The 17,743-nt window shown below is 35.5% G+C and overlaps 1 protein-coding gene across 1 annotated transcript; it reads right to left on the bottom strand.

The window, feature by feature from the left end:
* Positions 1-1,582: 1,582 nt before the first annotated feature.
* Positions 1,583-17,267, bottom strand: LOC147299631 (xanthine dehydrogenase 1-like). The gene is made up of 14 exons (XM_086250245.1): positions 16,981-17,267; positions 16,519-16,618; positions 16,282-16,390; positions 14,244-15,749; positions 11,935-12,177; positions 11,300-11,614; positions 10,123-10,362; positions 9,360-9,644; positions 9,029-9,250; positions 7,171-7,332; positions 6,414-6,548; positions 4,772-5,008; positions 2,537-2,710; positions 1,583-1,999 (listed from the first exon to the last, which is right to left on the bottom strand). The coding sequence occupies exons 1-14, from the start codon at positions 17,114-17,116 to the stop codon at positions 1,757-1,759; spliced, it is 4,107 nt and encodes a 1,368-aa protein (XP_086106371.1). The 5' UTR covers positions 17,117-17,267; the 3' UTR covers positions 1,583-1,756.
* Positions 17,268-17,743: the final 476 nt, after the last annotated feature.

The following is a 17,743-nucleotide window of genomic DNA, read 5'->3' as shown; positions in this document are numbered from 1 at the left end:
CCATTAAAGTTTGATGGTATTCAAATAGGACTTTTAAAAAGTCTATAAAAGTCTGTAGGTATTCAATTAAGACTTTTAAAAAGTCTATAAAAGTCTGTAGGTATTCAATCAAGACTTTTAAAGAGTCCATTAAAGTTTGACGGTATTGAAAAAGTTATTGACTTTGATAAAATTCAATAAACAGTGGAGTTTGATGGAGTTTGGAGTATGAAGTATAAATACCAATTCTCCAACCTTCTCCCCAAAGATATATATCCTGTGAGAGATTAATCAAATTTCTGCAAATCATATATATCCTTGAGAAAAGAAAAGAAAAAACAGAAGCTAGGCAATTACATTTTTTACAGTCTCCACAAACACGCACACGCATATTTGGACACACGTTATAGTCTCCACAAATTGAATTATTATATTTTCTGCATCAATGCCATGCCAAAGATGCTTCCCAGCTGCCAAATTCATCACAAAGAAGGAAATAAATTGCTTATACATGAAGATATTGTAGTTTTTGTTTTTCTTGGTGAAGAAGATAAGGCAGCTATTATACTTTATATCAAATTGCCTATATCCTAGAGACAGGAAATAACATGTTTAGAAGTTGTAGTACACACAAACAAAAAAAAAAAGTTGTATTACACAATTTAAAATTAAATCCAACTACCCATATCAGTTTCATGCCATGTTCATAAGAAAATGTCATACATGATGTAATAACAATTCAGTTTATCACTCGCTTATGACTATATCTTTTAAAACCCTGAAGCCTGCACTAAATTTGGGACTTCATCATATCACCAAATCTGTCTCTAGCAATGTTGTGACATGCAATGCACAAGACAAGTGAAGAAGCTAAAATCTATATTACATAACATGAAACGCATAAGATGACAAGGCTTTTTCCTTACATTCACATTTTGAAGATCCAAATAGAGAGAATGTAATATATTCTACTGCTTATAACAAAACATCACCGGATGGTGTTGTTGTATTATTTTCTACTTGAAAACTTCATGCTGTCCCATCATATGTTACACAAAATGCCTAATTGATATTATTTTTAATGAAAAACAGCGAAAAAGACCAAGTCTATTTTGCCTTTGATGATGACATTTTCAGAAAAGAAAAAAAATAGCGGGATACAAATTGAGAAAAAGAACTGCTGTGTACATTAATAATAGATTATAATAATTGAACCGAGAGAAAATTAAGGACCTGTTTAGTATTCTATTTTAGAACTATATTAAAAAAAAAAACAAAAAAATAAGTTTTAGTCAAGAAAACATGTTTAATAGACAATTTTCAAAAACATGCCTTTAAAAAAAAATGATAAAACATCATTTTTTTTTTTACACTTCTTTCTTAGCTCTCATAATTTTTTAAATTTAAAAATTGTTTTCAAATTTCATACCAAACAAGTTTTAAAATTTTGAAAACTCACATTTAAAAAAAAATCTTAATTTTTTTTTAAAAAAAAAATTGAGTAGGATACCAAACGTAATCTTAAGGTTCCATGATACTTGTCTAACCATTCTCCTTATAATTACTACTTTTGATTATTAATCATGATTATCATCACAATGGATAACAACGGTTGAAGTTTTCTATTTGATATTTCTGGTTTACACATTGCATGCATATTAAGCATGAATGAGTCTATAATAGAAATAAGAAATAAAAAAACTGTACAGTCTGGCCGGCATAATCTGAGTGCATGCCAGTAGTATATCAGCAAATATGGAAAAGCAGCAACAAGCAATCAAACACTAAGCTTGGCACGAAAATCTGAACTAACATATGGTGCTATAAATTCGTCTAAACAAGCCATTCGTATTCGTTCAGGTGTTGCGGGATTATCAAGTGGAAACCACTCGTTACACCCTACTTCTGCTCTTGCAGCTATAATGGCATCTTTGATGGCAAAAAAGACAGCTGAAGCCAAGAAAAATGGTGGCTCACCAACAGCTTTGGATGAGTGGAGGGCCTTCACATTTGGATGTCCCTATCAATTGGAAAATAAAACCACAAACAGGTCAAGACTGTTACTTGATTTAAGTTTAAAAAGTGAATCATAACTTATGCTGGGAAGCCAAAGTTAATTCTATTTGTATATATACAACTTGAAATCAAAGAATTAAATCTTCGGGAGGAAGGAGGGTCGGATCTAGTGTATCATAAGGGTTTTGCCTTTTGTATTGATTCCTACGGGTTAGATCAAAAACAATTCTTGAATGAGGTATTCAACTCCAGGGATGAACTGAAAAAGAAATATTTATTGATTCTTCTACCTCCTACTTTTTATGAAGAGAATAAATATTTTTTATTGAAGGTTTAGAAAAAAAAAAAAAAAAAAAAAAAAAAAAGGAAAGAAAAATGAGTCCAAAACCTCCTGCAGGAATTATTAGGAAGATCCAAAACCAAAAATAGTGGTATTTGCTAGCAAGAACATAATAGCGGTAGCTAATTAATCAATATAGGTAGCCAGGGAGGGAGAATAATAATAATCGATAGCATGCGCTTACAGGGAGAATGAGCATACCTTCAGAAGTGATACACTAAATTTAAAGGGGACATCATTCATAGAAGGAATTTTGTAACTTCCAGGCCCGCAAGTGTAGAGGGAACCTGGTGAGATCCACTTATGAGCATGATCACCCCACTTTAGTTCTTCTAGGGCTACCCAGCCCAAACCTTGTATGAAGGCTCCTTCAATCTGCACCGGAAACAAAAGCATAATATTATTACCATGAGAAAGAACATTAATAGAACAACTAATCTAGGATTATTGTAGTCGAAATGAAATATTTCCCCATAGTTCAACCATTCCTTCCCCAATTTCATAAAACGACACTAAATAAACAGCAAGATTGGCATTCACAAACTGAATCAAGAACTTGTTAGCATGTTCATTATTTTAGATGGCTTTAGTAATAGGAGGCCAAGAATAGACTGAATTGTTTTACCAACTAAAACTACAAATCAGTAGCAGCTATTAGCCTAATACAAGCAACTTACAAGTTACATGAACTTTCACCATTTGACCCAAATGACTATATCATTTTCCATAACTTCCACTAATATCATTTCTGACCCAACATAAACTTTCTCACTCAAACTTGAATTAAATCACTTTTTAGTTGATACACTTCAATGTAATTGAACCATCTTTAGCGATTCCCCATTATCCTCATCGGTGTGACCCTAGCTTAAAATGCATGTCTTCATTCATTGTTCTCTCTTCAACTGTTCTGCCCATCTACCTTATTATCCTTAAGTTAGCCAAACTACAGTCATTCATGAGTGTGGCTAACTTGAGGATGTTGACCAGCTAACAGAAGGATGTTCAGATGGTCAGATGGGTGAGGAGAAACATTTGGTTCAATGAGTGTGACTAACATCCTTCGTTAGCCATGCTAATTTATGGGTATGATGTTTCTTAATTACCCAATATTCTGTTCCATAAAGCATAGCCGGCTGTATAGCAATTGTATAGATCTTTTCCTTTCTTTTTTTTTTTTTTAATTTATTTTTTTATATATAAATATCGAAACAAAACACACCAGAGAACTTTTCCACTCAATATATGTGGTCAACCGATCTAATGTTTCTTACCAATTTGTATTAAGTGGAAGATTTGTTTTGTTACCAATGTCTAATATAGTATAAGTTGTCTTCCCTTTTGAGTAATGAAAATGAGTCAATTATTTATGAAATGTTTGCAAATGTACATGAAACCATTGTTGACATATCCAGAGGAAACAATTGAAGCTGTCACCAATCTCTGTATTATTGTAGTACTTTCTATGCTTGCATATTTTGTACTTTACATGTTTAGCATAAACTAGCATCCAATAAGTATGACAGCCTGTACATTGCTTTAAGACCCAAATGATGTTAGCAAGTTCAAAAAAATGTCCAGCTGGATGTGTAATTAACTGGAAACCCTTGGGTGATAATTTTGGTCCACTAAATCAAACTTACAGCTCTTCCCCAAAGCGCACTCAAAACAAAGTTGGTTTATGCTATGCTAGTCATGACATCATGTGTACAAATTTGTGTGGTCAATAACAGTACATCCCTAAGCAGACATATTTTGAAAACACATGCAAAAGAAAAACCTTCCAGAATCATTGCATAATGGAATACATATTTATTTTATTTCATGGTCTCTTATAAAGAGCATTTGCCATGTATAAGTGATGAATAGTGTTCTGTGTATACCTATTTTGAAAACACAAGCACATGCAAACTATCGAATATATTTTCAGCCTTTTTCGTACTTCTGTTTTGTGGGGGTATATCCACCTCATGTGATGGCTGTAAGTGCAAAAAAGAGGCTTTCAACAATCTCTTGCATGAAGCCAAGCATTTCCAGTTGTTACTACTTGCAGCCATTTCAAGTAACAATCTTAAGATACATACATGCATATATATAATGCAGTATTTAGCATTAATTCTAATTGAAAACAAGTGCTAGCACTGTTTTATGTCAATTCTCAAGGTCTATTTCTGTAATATATCTTGCTTTCTAGGAAAACTATTCCTTTTGAAACAGACCTCATAATGGGCTTACTAAATGTAACTTGAAAGTGCTAAATGTAGCTTGATTTTTACAAAAATGATTCCTATTGCAACAGATCTTAGACAATGGGCAACCCTAAATGTTGCTTGAGATAGTGCTAAAATTCCCATATTCTGCACAGATGTTTATCAATAAATGAATAAAACATTTTGACATTTGCATAAAACTGATAAGGAAAAGGGAGAGAAGCACCTGTCCAACATCAATTGCTGGGTTGAGAGAGTATCCAAGATCCAAGAATATGTTTGCCACCCTAGTATGACAATCTCCAGTCAAAGTGTCAATTTCAACCTCAGCAAATGCAGCCCCATAGGTGAAGTAACTGAATGGGTTCCCTTTACCAGTCGTCCAATCAAAGTCAATTTCAGGTGTGATGTAAAATCCATGAGCAGAAAGATCTATCCGTGCCACATAGCATGCACTCGCCAGCTGAGAATAATTGTGAAATTTGAAGGCAAAATAATTTGCTTATCATCAGAAATTCTCAGTGCAAGGTTGCTTACATAAAAGAACCCGTATACAAGTATACAACCACTAATGGAACTAACGCATGAATAAAAACTAACACAGAATATCTATAAGATTCAAAAGCAGTACTTTTCTCACCTATTCACTTTCTACAATTCACATGCAATACAACTATGTTAGCAAAAGCATCTTTCATTAACTTAATTAGCTTTCTTAAAAAACTCATTTGGATACTTGACAAAGACTATGAACCACATGAAACATTCTTGTGAAGCAACTGAAGAGAGAAGCAATCATGTTCAAGCATTTGGTTGGTTTCATACAGTACAGACTAAAGAGGTCGAATCATACTTAACATGAAACTGTTAGGTAAAGCTTCATACCCTTGGATTATTGTGTGGCCTAAAGAAAATATCAAAAACACGACAAAAAAAATACTTCGTTGGTGGGAGATGTAAAATCATATCTGTCAAACGGAGAATGAAAAAGTACAACACCCATTTTTAGTTCAAATATGATACAGTTAGAGTGATGCTCACCTAGGGGACTTAAAATGAGGGACAAGTGAGGGAAAACACATTCAAGGGTTGGATTTACTTCAATGAATTAACAGTCGAGTTTAAATCTAACCATTAGATGCGTCATCCCTCACTTGTCCCTCATTTTAAGTCCCTTAGGTGAGCATTAATAGATAAAGTTAATTGGAATTTGGAGCAAGCTGTTTCCAGTATTCTGATTCAATATAAGTGTCTAAACATGGAGAAACTTTTTTTGGAAGCAAAGAAATGCCATAAACATAGAGAAACTTGATATAGGGTAAAAACGACAACAACAACAACAATAACAACTATAACAAACTATCAGAAGACACATTGTATAAAGTTAATCAACACTTATGCATTTGATCAAGAAAAAATGGAGCCAACAGTTACAAAAAGGAAGCAATGTTCACTGAAGTTTGTTATTGATAAACTACTATAGAGCATCCTCAGAATTCAGATTTTTGCAATTCATAACCTCATGTAAATAAACATTCTGATCATATAAATTTTTTTGGTCATCAATTTCAGCTTATTTAGTGGCATATTATCAATTATTTGATGGTCCAAATCATAACAAGCTGAAATCAATTATTTTCTAATTGTCCTCACAGTTTTATTGATTTACTTCTAGATCATTGAAGGTGTTATATTCCTTCTTTAATTTTTTGAGTACACTCCTTGTACGTTACTTCTAAAACATCCTAAATGCTAGTCAGTTACTCCTAAAAAGAAAGAAGGAAATAAACTCTGCTTTCCAAGAAAAGAATCACAAATTATAGCATGCAGTATTTTGCGAGCAGAAATGATGACAGCGGGAATAGTACCTCAGCAAAAGAGCTGAAATTGTGTTTTGAAGCAATAGGCTCCATACGTGCCTTAATTTGCTCACATGCATCCAAAACTGCAGCTCCATACATGTCAGAGCTTGCAGAAGCTGCTGTTGGTGATGCATTAGGAACCTAATTTGGCAGAAAACATAAAAATAACAAAATATGAGCATGGGCATCAGCTGTTTAGGCATATACAAATAATAGAATATTACAAATGGAATGGGTATCTAAATCAGTTGAAAATGACCAGAGAATTTGATAAGACATTAATTCAAGCAATCCTGTCCTAATTTCCAGAGAATTACAGACTTGACTTTACTAGATACATTCCATAAAACTTATCAAATTTATCCCAAGGTACTAGCAGCAACTCAAGCAGTATTCCTGTTAACACAAATTCTAAAGCATCTTGAAATAGTAGAAAAGGAAGCAACCATTTGCTACTTGGGAAAATACAAGATTCAAATAAAGTGTTCACAAGGCTTCTCTCCCATGTGACACGTTTAACATGTCGATCAATACACCAAAATATTTGTTGATTACTTCCATACATTTTACTGTAGTTTGATCTCACATTATTCCGTGGTGATTTAAAGACTATCAGGTTGGCTCCTTTGTACAGTTGTACCCCAGAAATTATGTGAGTACTAGCCCTTTCTAATACTTGATTCACCAGGAACAATAATCAAGGTCCCACCAATATACCAAAGTGCCCTTTTTCACTTCAATGTAATGAAACACTGTCAAATACCTTGTCGGTACTTGTCTCTGATATAAAGACAGAGCGGAGAGGGATATTGAAGGCAGAAGCAGCAACCTGAGCAACTTTTGTATGTAAACCTTGCCCCATCTCAACACCTCCATGGGTGACTAAAACAGTTCCATCTGTGTAGACATGAACTAGAGCACCTGCCTAAGAGTCATTTAACAATACATTATCAAGACTGCAATAGCATGATTAAATAGCATATAAGAAATAAAAGGAGAAAAATAAAGTTGTCTCAGTGGAAAAATAAGTCTAGTCATTAAAAACAAATCTGACCATACAATCAAAGTGGCTGAAAATTTCAAAAAAAGAAAAAACAAAACAAGAAAGGGCGATATCAATAACATCATTGAGAACTAATGATAAAAATGATATCCTATTGTAAAAAAGGTAAAGATTTGAAATCAAATTATAAGTTGGACAATCGTCTACAACTTCCAGCTCGGCATGATTTGCAAATTCCTCCAACAATCCAATAAGTGAGTTGCATCCTTTTCATGAAAAGGATGCCTTTCATGAAACAACTTAGGGGGTGTTACCAATTAAGAAATGAATAACCAAAAAATAATAATAATAATGGCCTGAATTTTGATATGAAAAATAGAAATTGCAAGAAAAATGAAACAAAAATTAACTCACGTATGTAGCGGTAGTAGGATTTCTAAAATCACAGTGAGAGGAAGGGGTAAATGCATCTCAACGTTGATAACAAGATATAAAAATAAGCAACCCAAACTAGAAATCCGACATAGGCTGTTCACAATCCAAAGCCTTCAAAATATCTATAAAATCAACTTGGATGGCCTTTTCAGCCAAATGGCAACTCTCCTGTTTCAAAGCAGATGGAGTTGGGTGTTTTAGGATGAGAGGGCTACCGGCCAGGTGAATATGTAGGATCCTACTGCCATTTTATTAAAAGGGATATATTTGGAAAGAAGCCAAAATAAAGTCAGAGACATCTTAGGGTGGCATTTTAAGTAGTAATGCAGGAGGCCAGGAGCCAAATTCAAAGTATAGTCCATCCAAGTTCCAAGCACCACCTCGTGAAGAGTCTATGTACTCAAAAGTCAGAGACATCTTAGGGTGGCATTCTAAGTAGTAATGCAGGAGGCCAGGAGCAAAATTCAAAGTATAGTCCATCCAAGTTCCAAGCACCACCTCGTGAAGAGTCTATGTACTCAATAAATGCAATTTACACATTTATTTTAGGTCCATTGTCTTGAGTCTCTTTATGTCCTATAATCAATGTATTAGTTGTCATAAGTTATGTCTTTTAGGATTCCTAAGTGCATTAATTTGGGTCTTTTAAATGATTGATGTACCAATGGCTCTATAAAAGGGCTACTTTGTAATCTTTGAAATTAATAAGTTAATGGTGAAAGAAATCAAAGTTTCTGCTTGTATGTGAAGCATGAGTTGACTTGGAGTGATTCCAAGCCTCCTTCAGTGAGATGCCGAAATTTGTCTAGTTTCTATTGGAGTGATTCCAATACACCTTTGGTGCAATGCCAAAGGCCGGAGTCTATCTTCTCTTCCTTCATATTTTTAGTCCTACATTAAGTAGGATGCTTATGGCAAAAAGTTTGTATACATTTCAGTAAGTAATAATAGTAAAAAAAAAAAACTCAAAACAAAGAGGCAGGATATGCCAGGCCATACATCTTATACTAGAATAAACTCTTAAGAAATCCTGTAGCTGAGAAAGCTCTTTGTAACATGTTATAGAGAGAAAATATAATAAAATCCTCAGAAATCCTGTATTTGTTAAAAAATTGCATTTTTACAGGTTATAGAGAGAAAAATAAACTAACATCTGGAAACAATCACATTTTGCAAACATTACCTGGTTCATAAGCTTTAATGTAAAGGATATGCCAAATTTTGTTGGAACAATGGAAACACCACGCTTCCTCCACCGATTTTGAGTATTAAATTGGTCAACTTCATTGCGAGCTTTTGAAAATTCACACGATAGCTTTAGTTCATTCCAGAGTGGGGCCAGTGTACAGTGTTGTAGTTGTTGGCCATAGTGCAATATTGATCCTTCACCTTGAAAATTAATTTCCTGAAAGTAGGTTATAGTACAAGGTCACATAAGATGGAAAGGAGTGGTTATGAACTGAAGGTCAACCGTGCAACATACGCTCACGACCTGATAAGATTCCTTAACTTACTCTTATCTCTTCTGGGCTTTTTTTGAGTTCTGCAGCAATCCTTTGAATCCAATTTTCAGTAATAAGCATACCTTGAGGACCACCAAATCCTCGAAAAGCAGTGTTACTTGGAAGGTTCGTGAAGCAAACCCTTCCCACAATCCTCACATTTGGAATCTCATAGACATTATCAGAGTGAAACATGGCACGTTCAAGCACAGGAAGAGACAAATCTAGTGAATTTCCACCATTATTGTAGATTTCAAGATCTAATGCCAACACTTTTCCCTCATTTGTAAATCCCACCTACATCAAATTATATATTCCATCATGTGTAACTTTAACAAAGAAAAAAGCAAAATCTACCAAAACAATAATAGCATAATTATCTTGTATAACAAAATACAATATGTGCAGGAGGTAAGGCCCTTCTCCTCTCCATCATCTTCTCCATTTCCTTTCCTTGAAGAAAAGGGAGCTTTCCTTATTTCTCCCCCACCTCGAAAGACATTCTCTTTACAAAATCATTTTACAAAATTTTACAAGACTAAAATCATTTTACAAAATTTTTTGTTGCAATGTGGTAAAGGAACCATACAAGAGGCCAAATTGTTACTACTAGATACTAAGTCCCACTATATTTGCTGCTCCATGAGAAATCTTTTCTTATTTTTCTTAATAGCTTTTCTTTCATTTTTCAAACAAATTGAATAACTAAAACAAAGTGGAAAAAACAGAAGTTTTTTACTCTAGGCAAAATCCAAATATAGCAACAGAAGTAAACCTTGTACTTCCCAAGAAAGCTATGGCGTTGCCCAGTTATCATCATGTCCGTATCACGGTCTAATGTAATTTTAACTGGACGATTCAACAGATATGATGGAACAGAAGCTGCTGCAGCAACAAAAGCTGATCTCGTCTCCTTGCCGCCAAAACCACCACCAATACGCTTGGTTTTACAAACTACTTTTGACATTGGCAGACCAAGAACATGAGAAACGTACTTCTGATGCTTCTGAGGCGCCTGCACATTTAAAATTTTGTGTTACAGTTCAGTTAATATCAATCTTAAAACAAACATCATAGACATTTGATTGACACTGGTCCTTAACAAACTTTTGGACAAAAAAAATCCGCAATCATCACAGAAATATTTGTAATACAAGCAACCAGTGTTATGATGCCAGAATTAACATGAAGAGAGGTAGGAAGCTGACTATGACTGGATTTGTCTGTAACCAAGGGCATTTAGAGAATTTGTTGGTGATATCATGTTTGCTTCTAGGCAGCCATCTACTGCTCGTGGTCAGCTATTTTAAGACAGCAGTACAAGAAGTACACAACTAAGAGCAGGAGAAAGCAGGAGATATGACATGGATGCTAGAACATGATGCATCAAAACCATATAATCACATTACTTTGTATATCTTCATAAGATATCAACAGTAGTCGTAAAGAAATGCACATCAATATGGCAAGAGGATTATTTTATTTATTTTATTTTTTGGTGGTAAAATGGGAAAGGCCCAAAAGAAAAGAAAACAATTACACAATTACAAGCCTGCCTCGAGCAAGCTCAATACAGTCAGTCATCAATGAGGAGCTGTTCAAAAGATGAAGGCAGCCTATCAAAAATAGTAAGCCCTAAATCTAAGGGATGCCCAAGATGAATTTCATTATATCGACTAAATTAAAACAAGTACAAGTCTCTTTTTTTTTTTCTTTGAAGTTTTTATATACTTTGTACGAATTCAGTTTTTTTTCATACACATCTTCTTGTGATACTCTCAACCAGTTTTACAATGTTTTTTCATACTATCAAATAACCCTGCAAACTATAAGTGAACCAGCTATATATGATAGAACTATATGAACTTTTAATGAGATTTTAATTTGGATTGGACACTTATGTCAAATCCAAATTGTTTCAAGCAGCAATCTATGAAGTGTTTATAACATACTTGAGTGGATGAGATCATATGAACTTCATAGCCACCATCCAATGTCCATATCACACTGGACTGTGGCTCCAAATAGAAGTGTTCCTGTCCTCCCACTCGAACCTCCCCCTCTATCACTTTGTCACATTCACATGATTGAAAGCAAAGATCCACATCCCCTTTCCTAAAACACCTCTCTGTATTAGGATGGAAACTATTAGCATTGATGGCATCCTGGATTGATAAGATGGCTGGGAGCTCTTCATACTCAACATGAACTTTCCATGCTGCTAGTTTTGCATTTTCATGTGTATCAGCAACTACCACTCCTATAACCTGCATAAAATATACAATAACACAGCACTGAATATACCATAGAAGGAATCATTCCAGCATGCCTGCATAGCTTTTGATTCATGTCCAATATATATTCCATGGCATATTCATGATGAGTCAACTTTTCAGCATTGTAGATTTATCTTTCGAATACTGCAGAGCATGAAGTGACATATTCTGATGGCTCCATCTTATACCACAACACTGTTCTCAACAATTAATGATTCCCTTTGATTCTTGGCCAACTCAAGGGAAGAAAGAGAGAGAGAGAGAGAGAGAGAGAGAGAGAGAGAGAGAGAGAGATTTGTAAACCATCATACCTGACCTACACAAGTGACAAATTCTGAAGCAAATAGTTCTTCGTCATAAAGAACTGGTCCAATCTTATTATCAGCTGGAACATCCTTAGCTAAAAATATGCCGGCAAACCCAGGTGATAGCTTTGCTCCTGAATCGTCAATTGAAAGTATACGGGCATGAGGCTTTCTACTCAATATTAAAGCAGCGTGCAAACCATTAGGAGGCAATGGTGTGTCATCAGCATATTCTGCCTCTCCTGTAACCTAGTAGAAATTATCATATCAGTACCAACATCATACTGCTACTCTCTACAAACAAAAACCCATGCACTGTGCACAAAAATAATATTGAATCACTATTCATTATCATTAGAAAGGGGAAAATATTGCCAACAAGAAGCTGATCTTCAAGTGATTTTAGATCCTCCAACCTCTGAGAATTACAGCTGGTAATGACCACTTTACAATATTAAACTCACACAACACATCTACAGTACAACAAAGGGAGTGAGAGAGAGAGAGAGAGAGAGAGAGACCACAGGCATTGGAAACCTCCAAGAACCATGGAAGGAGTAGCCATATCAAATACAAAGTTACATCACTAGTAAAGAATGTCAAATTGAAAATTTGTTCCTCAACCAAATTGACAAAGGACTTTTAACACTGTCTCTGACTTCATAATAACAAGAATAACTAACAAGCCTCCTAGGGTGCCCGCATTTTGCAATAGCCAGACAAATTTATCCCAGTTCATTAATCTCCTCTTTGCTCCAAAACCTTTTGTTTATAGGAAACAGAATAAGTATATTAATAAGACTTGAGATGTACAAAGTGGACCAGTGGTCCACGAGGAAAAACAACCGTGAAGCTGTTGAGATGTAAAAACACCCTAAATCTGACAAAAACAGAACAACCTTAGCTAAAATTGCAGTCCAAACTAAATGTACCTTCCATATCATAGTTTCTTCTCTTGACTCCAAACTAAATGTACCTTCCTATATCATAATATTCTTCTCTTCTCTCATTCCTTTTTAATTTTTTTCCTGTCATCCATCTATGCTAGCTTCTTTCTCTCTGCCCATAAATCCGATGTATTTCCCCCATGCCTCATTTGGAAGGCTGACTGGACAGTACAAAACAGTAAAAATCCCATTGTGAGGCAGCTTTTCTGGTGGAGGAAGAAGGTAGAGATGGCCAAAGCAAATCATCAGTGCAGAAATTATGTCCTGAGGTAACCCATGTGTTTGAAGGGTATAAATGTCCTGAGCTCTTTTGTACACTTGCCCAAACATCTGGCCATCTCTACCTCTTCTCCCTCCACCAGGAAAACTGCCTCACACTTATTTTTACTGTTTTGTGCTGTCCAGCCCCCTCCAGCCTTCCAAAAGAGGCCCTAGTGCTAATGGTAGTGTAGGACTTCCTACATATGACATCTCTTATCATTTAGCATCCCAACCATTAGCAGCTGCTCCATACTTGCTCCTAATCACCCGATTCCACAAACAGTTTGCTCTAAAGGGTATCTCCACAACCACTTCTTAAGGAAGACTTTTATCTTTTTCCGCACGCCTAGGCCCTTTCTCCTTGTTTGTAACCCCCAAATCTAAATGCCTAATAATCAGCCTATATAACGACAATTTGGAAAGATGTTCCACTTGTATGATGTAGGCTACAACATGGAAAGGAAGAGTTGAACTTTTGGTGATCATAGCTACCTTGGACTAATCCCAGCCTCATGCTTCTGATAAATTTATTTGACCAGATGTTTGCTCTAGGCAGTATCCCCATTTCCTCTTATTTAAAATTTTTTGGATAGCTTTATGGTCTTTTCTTTTTTTAAGGATGCCCTTTTCTGCACTTCAAGATTCCCCTCAGAAAAAGATTGTTACTTATCGAAAAGAATATCAATGGGCTTTTTCTTTGTATATCAGATATCATTTAGGCATGTTTACCATGAAAAAAAACCTTTTCTAATCTTCTGAGAAAAATGGTTAGACAATAAAGTTCTAAAAAAATAGTGAATCATGAGTCATGACAATAGAGTTGCAAACTTGCAAGCATTTACATTTTGCAGCAACTTTTCAAGAACTACTTATGAGTTATGACAAACTCAACAAAACAACCTTCACCTGAGCACACATGATCTAGTAAGTCCCTTTTTTCTAGCTCGTTAGACCATATATTTGATAACAAAATAAGCAAGGAAAAATAAAAGACAAGGAATCAAGGTTGTCAATCACAAACTTATTAATATAGGCTCCAGAAAATTACAAATACGAATAACTGGTATATCAGAAAAAATAAAAATAATATTGCCATGTGAGTATCACCTGAAGTCTTGATGATAAATGAACCTCAGGAGACCCAACAGCTGTCCCATGTTTTTTAATTTCATACTCTTGTGTCCCTATAACAGGTGGCCGGTGAAATGATTGTATGGCAGAGAGATGGGATAATGGTACACTCTCCTTAATGCATTGCTCCCCTTTCATTTGATGAGAAACCCACAGAAAAAATTTGAAAAAAAAGCTAACTGTCAAAGATTTCCGAAACTCCACCATCCCACCAGGAGCATCATCCTTGAGCAATACATCTTTTTCTAGGATTTCCAAAGCACCCTGCAATAGCTCCTGGTTCCAACTCCTTCCAATGAGAAAATCTTTTGTTCTTGTTGCAGAAAGAGAGAGTGGAGCTACTCCACCATAAACAATAGATGCATCAGAAACAACCATATTTTCACCTCTTTCCTCAAGATGAACACGAATTCCAGCATTCACAATTGCAATATCATCATCCCTTCTGTGAGCTTGCTTAAATTCTTTCACATACTCAAAACGCCTAGTCCAAGGTAAAAATACAGAGAGTAAAATTTCACCACTTGCCAGATCCACCTTACGATAACCCAGGAAAAAATTTTCTGCCAACGTCACTCTAATGTTCCCTTTGCAATCAATAATTCGAAACTTTGCTCTAGCAGCCATCCAAAGGGGGTTCAAGTCTGATATTGGACTGGCTGTACATATATTTCCACCCACACATGCAACATTTCTTATTTGCACCCCAGCAAACCATTTTAATTGTTCAACAAAGGCCTTACAAGAAGAAGTTTCATGTGTTGCACGTTCTTTTATGACCTTTCTAAAAACTTTAAGTAGTTCAGAAAGTCTTACTGCAGAACCTATCTCTATGCCATCGTCCTTCGCATCCAATATACTGAGTTCAGGTACATGTGTAACAGAAATCAAAACCCGATATTGAATTTTTTTCAACCTCATTTCAATTCCTACCTCAGTATTACCTACCAATAACTTTGCATCTGGGTATTTTTCTTTTAACTCAAGCACTTGTTTAATTCTCAGGGGCCGGAACCACTTTAGCCCACTAAAACCACTCAACTTTAAATAATTCGATTTTCTCAATAATAGCTCAGGAGGAAAAATAAACTCCTTGTCTGTGTATGCGCTTCCATCAATTTCACTGTACGAGACAGGTTCATACCTCTCATCACAAGTACCACTTTCATGAATGGTGCATGAAGTCTCACTTTTCAATCCACATGAACAGGGCTTACCAGTTGAAGGGCACACAAACACACTTCCTTCCAGGTTTAGCGAAGACATATCAGTGTATGGTTTGTCATTAGTTTTGGCGAACACACGAAAAGCATCAACAATTGGTCTGTAACCTGTGCATCGACACAAATTTCCTGCAAGACATTCTTCAATCTGCTCCTCACTTGGTGGTGTCTGACTAGACCTTAACAATGCATACATGGACATAATGAAACCAGGGGTGCAAAATCCACATTGTGAGCCATGAGATCGTGCCAATGATTCCTTTAGAAAAAGAAATAGATATAGTTAAGAATCTCGATAAGGAAAACTTGGAACCAAATAATATGACTATTGTTGGATACCCAAAAAGTAATTAAATTTAATATATATATGAAAAAAACTCATCCTGTATAATCACCACAACAAATTGATTAAAACAAACACTACCTACTAGGTCTACTATATCTTTTGTCATTTCATTTATCCCTATAACGTATAAACTTTATTTTGGGTGATTTATATCAAAAATCTGGCAGAGTGTTCCCTGTTTATAGAAGGGATTCAATGACTGTAGACTGTACCTCATGCATCCCTCTGTCACTGTGCCTCAAGGCATGCCTTGATTTCGCTTTTTCAGATCATTGGCACACAGTAAGAGGTCCTTTTTCTACCTAAACAACTCAATCCTCTTGTATGAAGCAAGAGATACTAGCTAAACTAACCATACCTTTATAATAGCAAGTACTATTAAACAAGAACACATACAAGAGGGGGGAGGGAGGGGGGAGCGGGAGAGAAAGGCAACAAATATTACTTGAATTGGGTGCAAGCCTTGTTTGTGGTTCCCTAGTCCTTCCACTGTAATTATGTGCATCCCTTCTACAGAATATAGAGGAGCCAAGCATGCATTGACAGCATAGTGCCTGAAAGAAGAATTTCCCATAAAAAGATAATAATAATAATAACAATAATTTCGGTTGAACCGAATGTATGAACTCCAATAACAAGTAAGACACATGTGCAAGATTATTCAAGAGAAAGAGAGACTCACAGACATTTCTTCAGTTTTTTATCATAATGGGAAACCATAACAGTGCAAGCTCCACAACCACCTTCACCACAGCCAAGCTTTGTTCCCGTCAGACCTATATCTTTATTGCCAAAAAAGGAAATGCAGATTCTAATTAGGTGTACTTGACATACAGAACCTAAAGCTTTTATTGCTTCTATTAAGGACATTAATGAGAAAAATGATGAGCCTATCCACATGGTAACAACTAATTTGAGCTTTTTCTATCCAACAATTTCCAGGAAACCCAATTGAAATCACGAACTAGGTGTACCACGGGTCACGCAAGAAATGAAATCGAACCAAAAACTAAGCCTGAGCAGCACAATATCAAACTAGTTTGAGCCAAGAATCCAAACAAGCAAAATTGGACAAACCCAATTTAGATTACAAGTTCAGAAGAAAGGAAAAAAAAAAAAAAAACAGATTGATCAAGAATTAAACCTCTGAGGTACTCTAGAAGGGTCAAGTGGGCCAACCGATCAGGCAAAACTCTACGAATTCCATTTACATACAATATGGCCTCGTTTGACTCCTCCCCCAGTTCTTCCAGCTCCTCTTCCTTCTTCAACGATCCCATAATTTTAATTTTCCCTCTTCGTTTAATTCGTTAATTTGGAGAACTGAGCGAGAAGAAGATGAATCAAATCAAACAGTTGGGCACTCCGACAAGAAGATCTCAATTGAAGAAATTAATGAACCAGTCATCGCTGACGTGTTATGTGCGTAGGGTGGACTCCCGCCTAATCTTGCACAAGTATCCATTACCACGTCAGTCACAAAAATCTGATACTTGAGCTGAGTAGTTGAGTCAGACACGTACAACAGAATTGTACCTTAATTTGCTTGCTACTTGCTACTCGTCAAGAGTTCATTTGTCTGTGCTTGAAAATTTCTTGATGAAAAGTCATTGGGTTCACTATCCATCAAATTCACTAATACTGGGGCGGTTCAATTTAGCTATCCAACGACTGAGTTGAATTTCATATTTAAATAGACTAGGTATATATATTTAAGAGCAAATTACACGTAAGTATCTCAAGTATATACTATTTTTTAAATTAATATCTCAACAAATAAAAGTTGCTCAGAGGTACCTCAACTATCATTTATTGACACTCAGATACCTCTGTTAACTTTTTCGTCTGTTAAGCCGTTAATTACCTACGTGACGCACTAATATGACTTTAAAAAAATGCCAAGTGGA

This window comes from Dryas octopetala, chromosome 1, assembly GCF_963921425.1.
Source record: "Dryas octopetala chromosome 1, drDryOcto1.1, whole genome shotgun sequence".
Lineage (NCBI taxonomy): Eukaryota > Viridiplantae > Streptophyta > Magnoliopsida > Rosales > Rosaceae > Dryas > Dryas octopetala.
Note: the sequence above shows the minus strand (reverse complement) of the source record. Positions and strands in the feature narration are given on the sequence as shown.

What these genes read in the sequence shown, in the direction of transcription:
- LOC147299631 (XM_086250245.1), bottom strand. Translation starts at nt 17,116, where the DNA reads ATGGGATCGTTGAAGAAGGAAGAGGAGCTGGAAGAACTGGGGGAGGAG. An exon ending in CATTAAAGCTTATGAACCAG is followed by an intron (nt 7,333 to 9,028) that starts GTAATGTTTGCA and finishes AATGACTCTTAG; the next exon opens with GCAGGTGCTCTAGTTCATGT. An exon ending in CAGAGACAAGTACCGACAAG is followed by an intron (nt 6,549 to 7,170) that starts GTATTTGACAGT and finishes CTGCCAAATTAG; the next exon opens with GTTCCTAATGCATCACCAAC.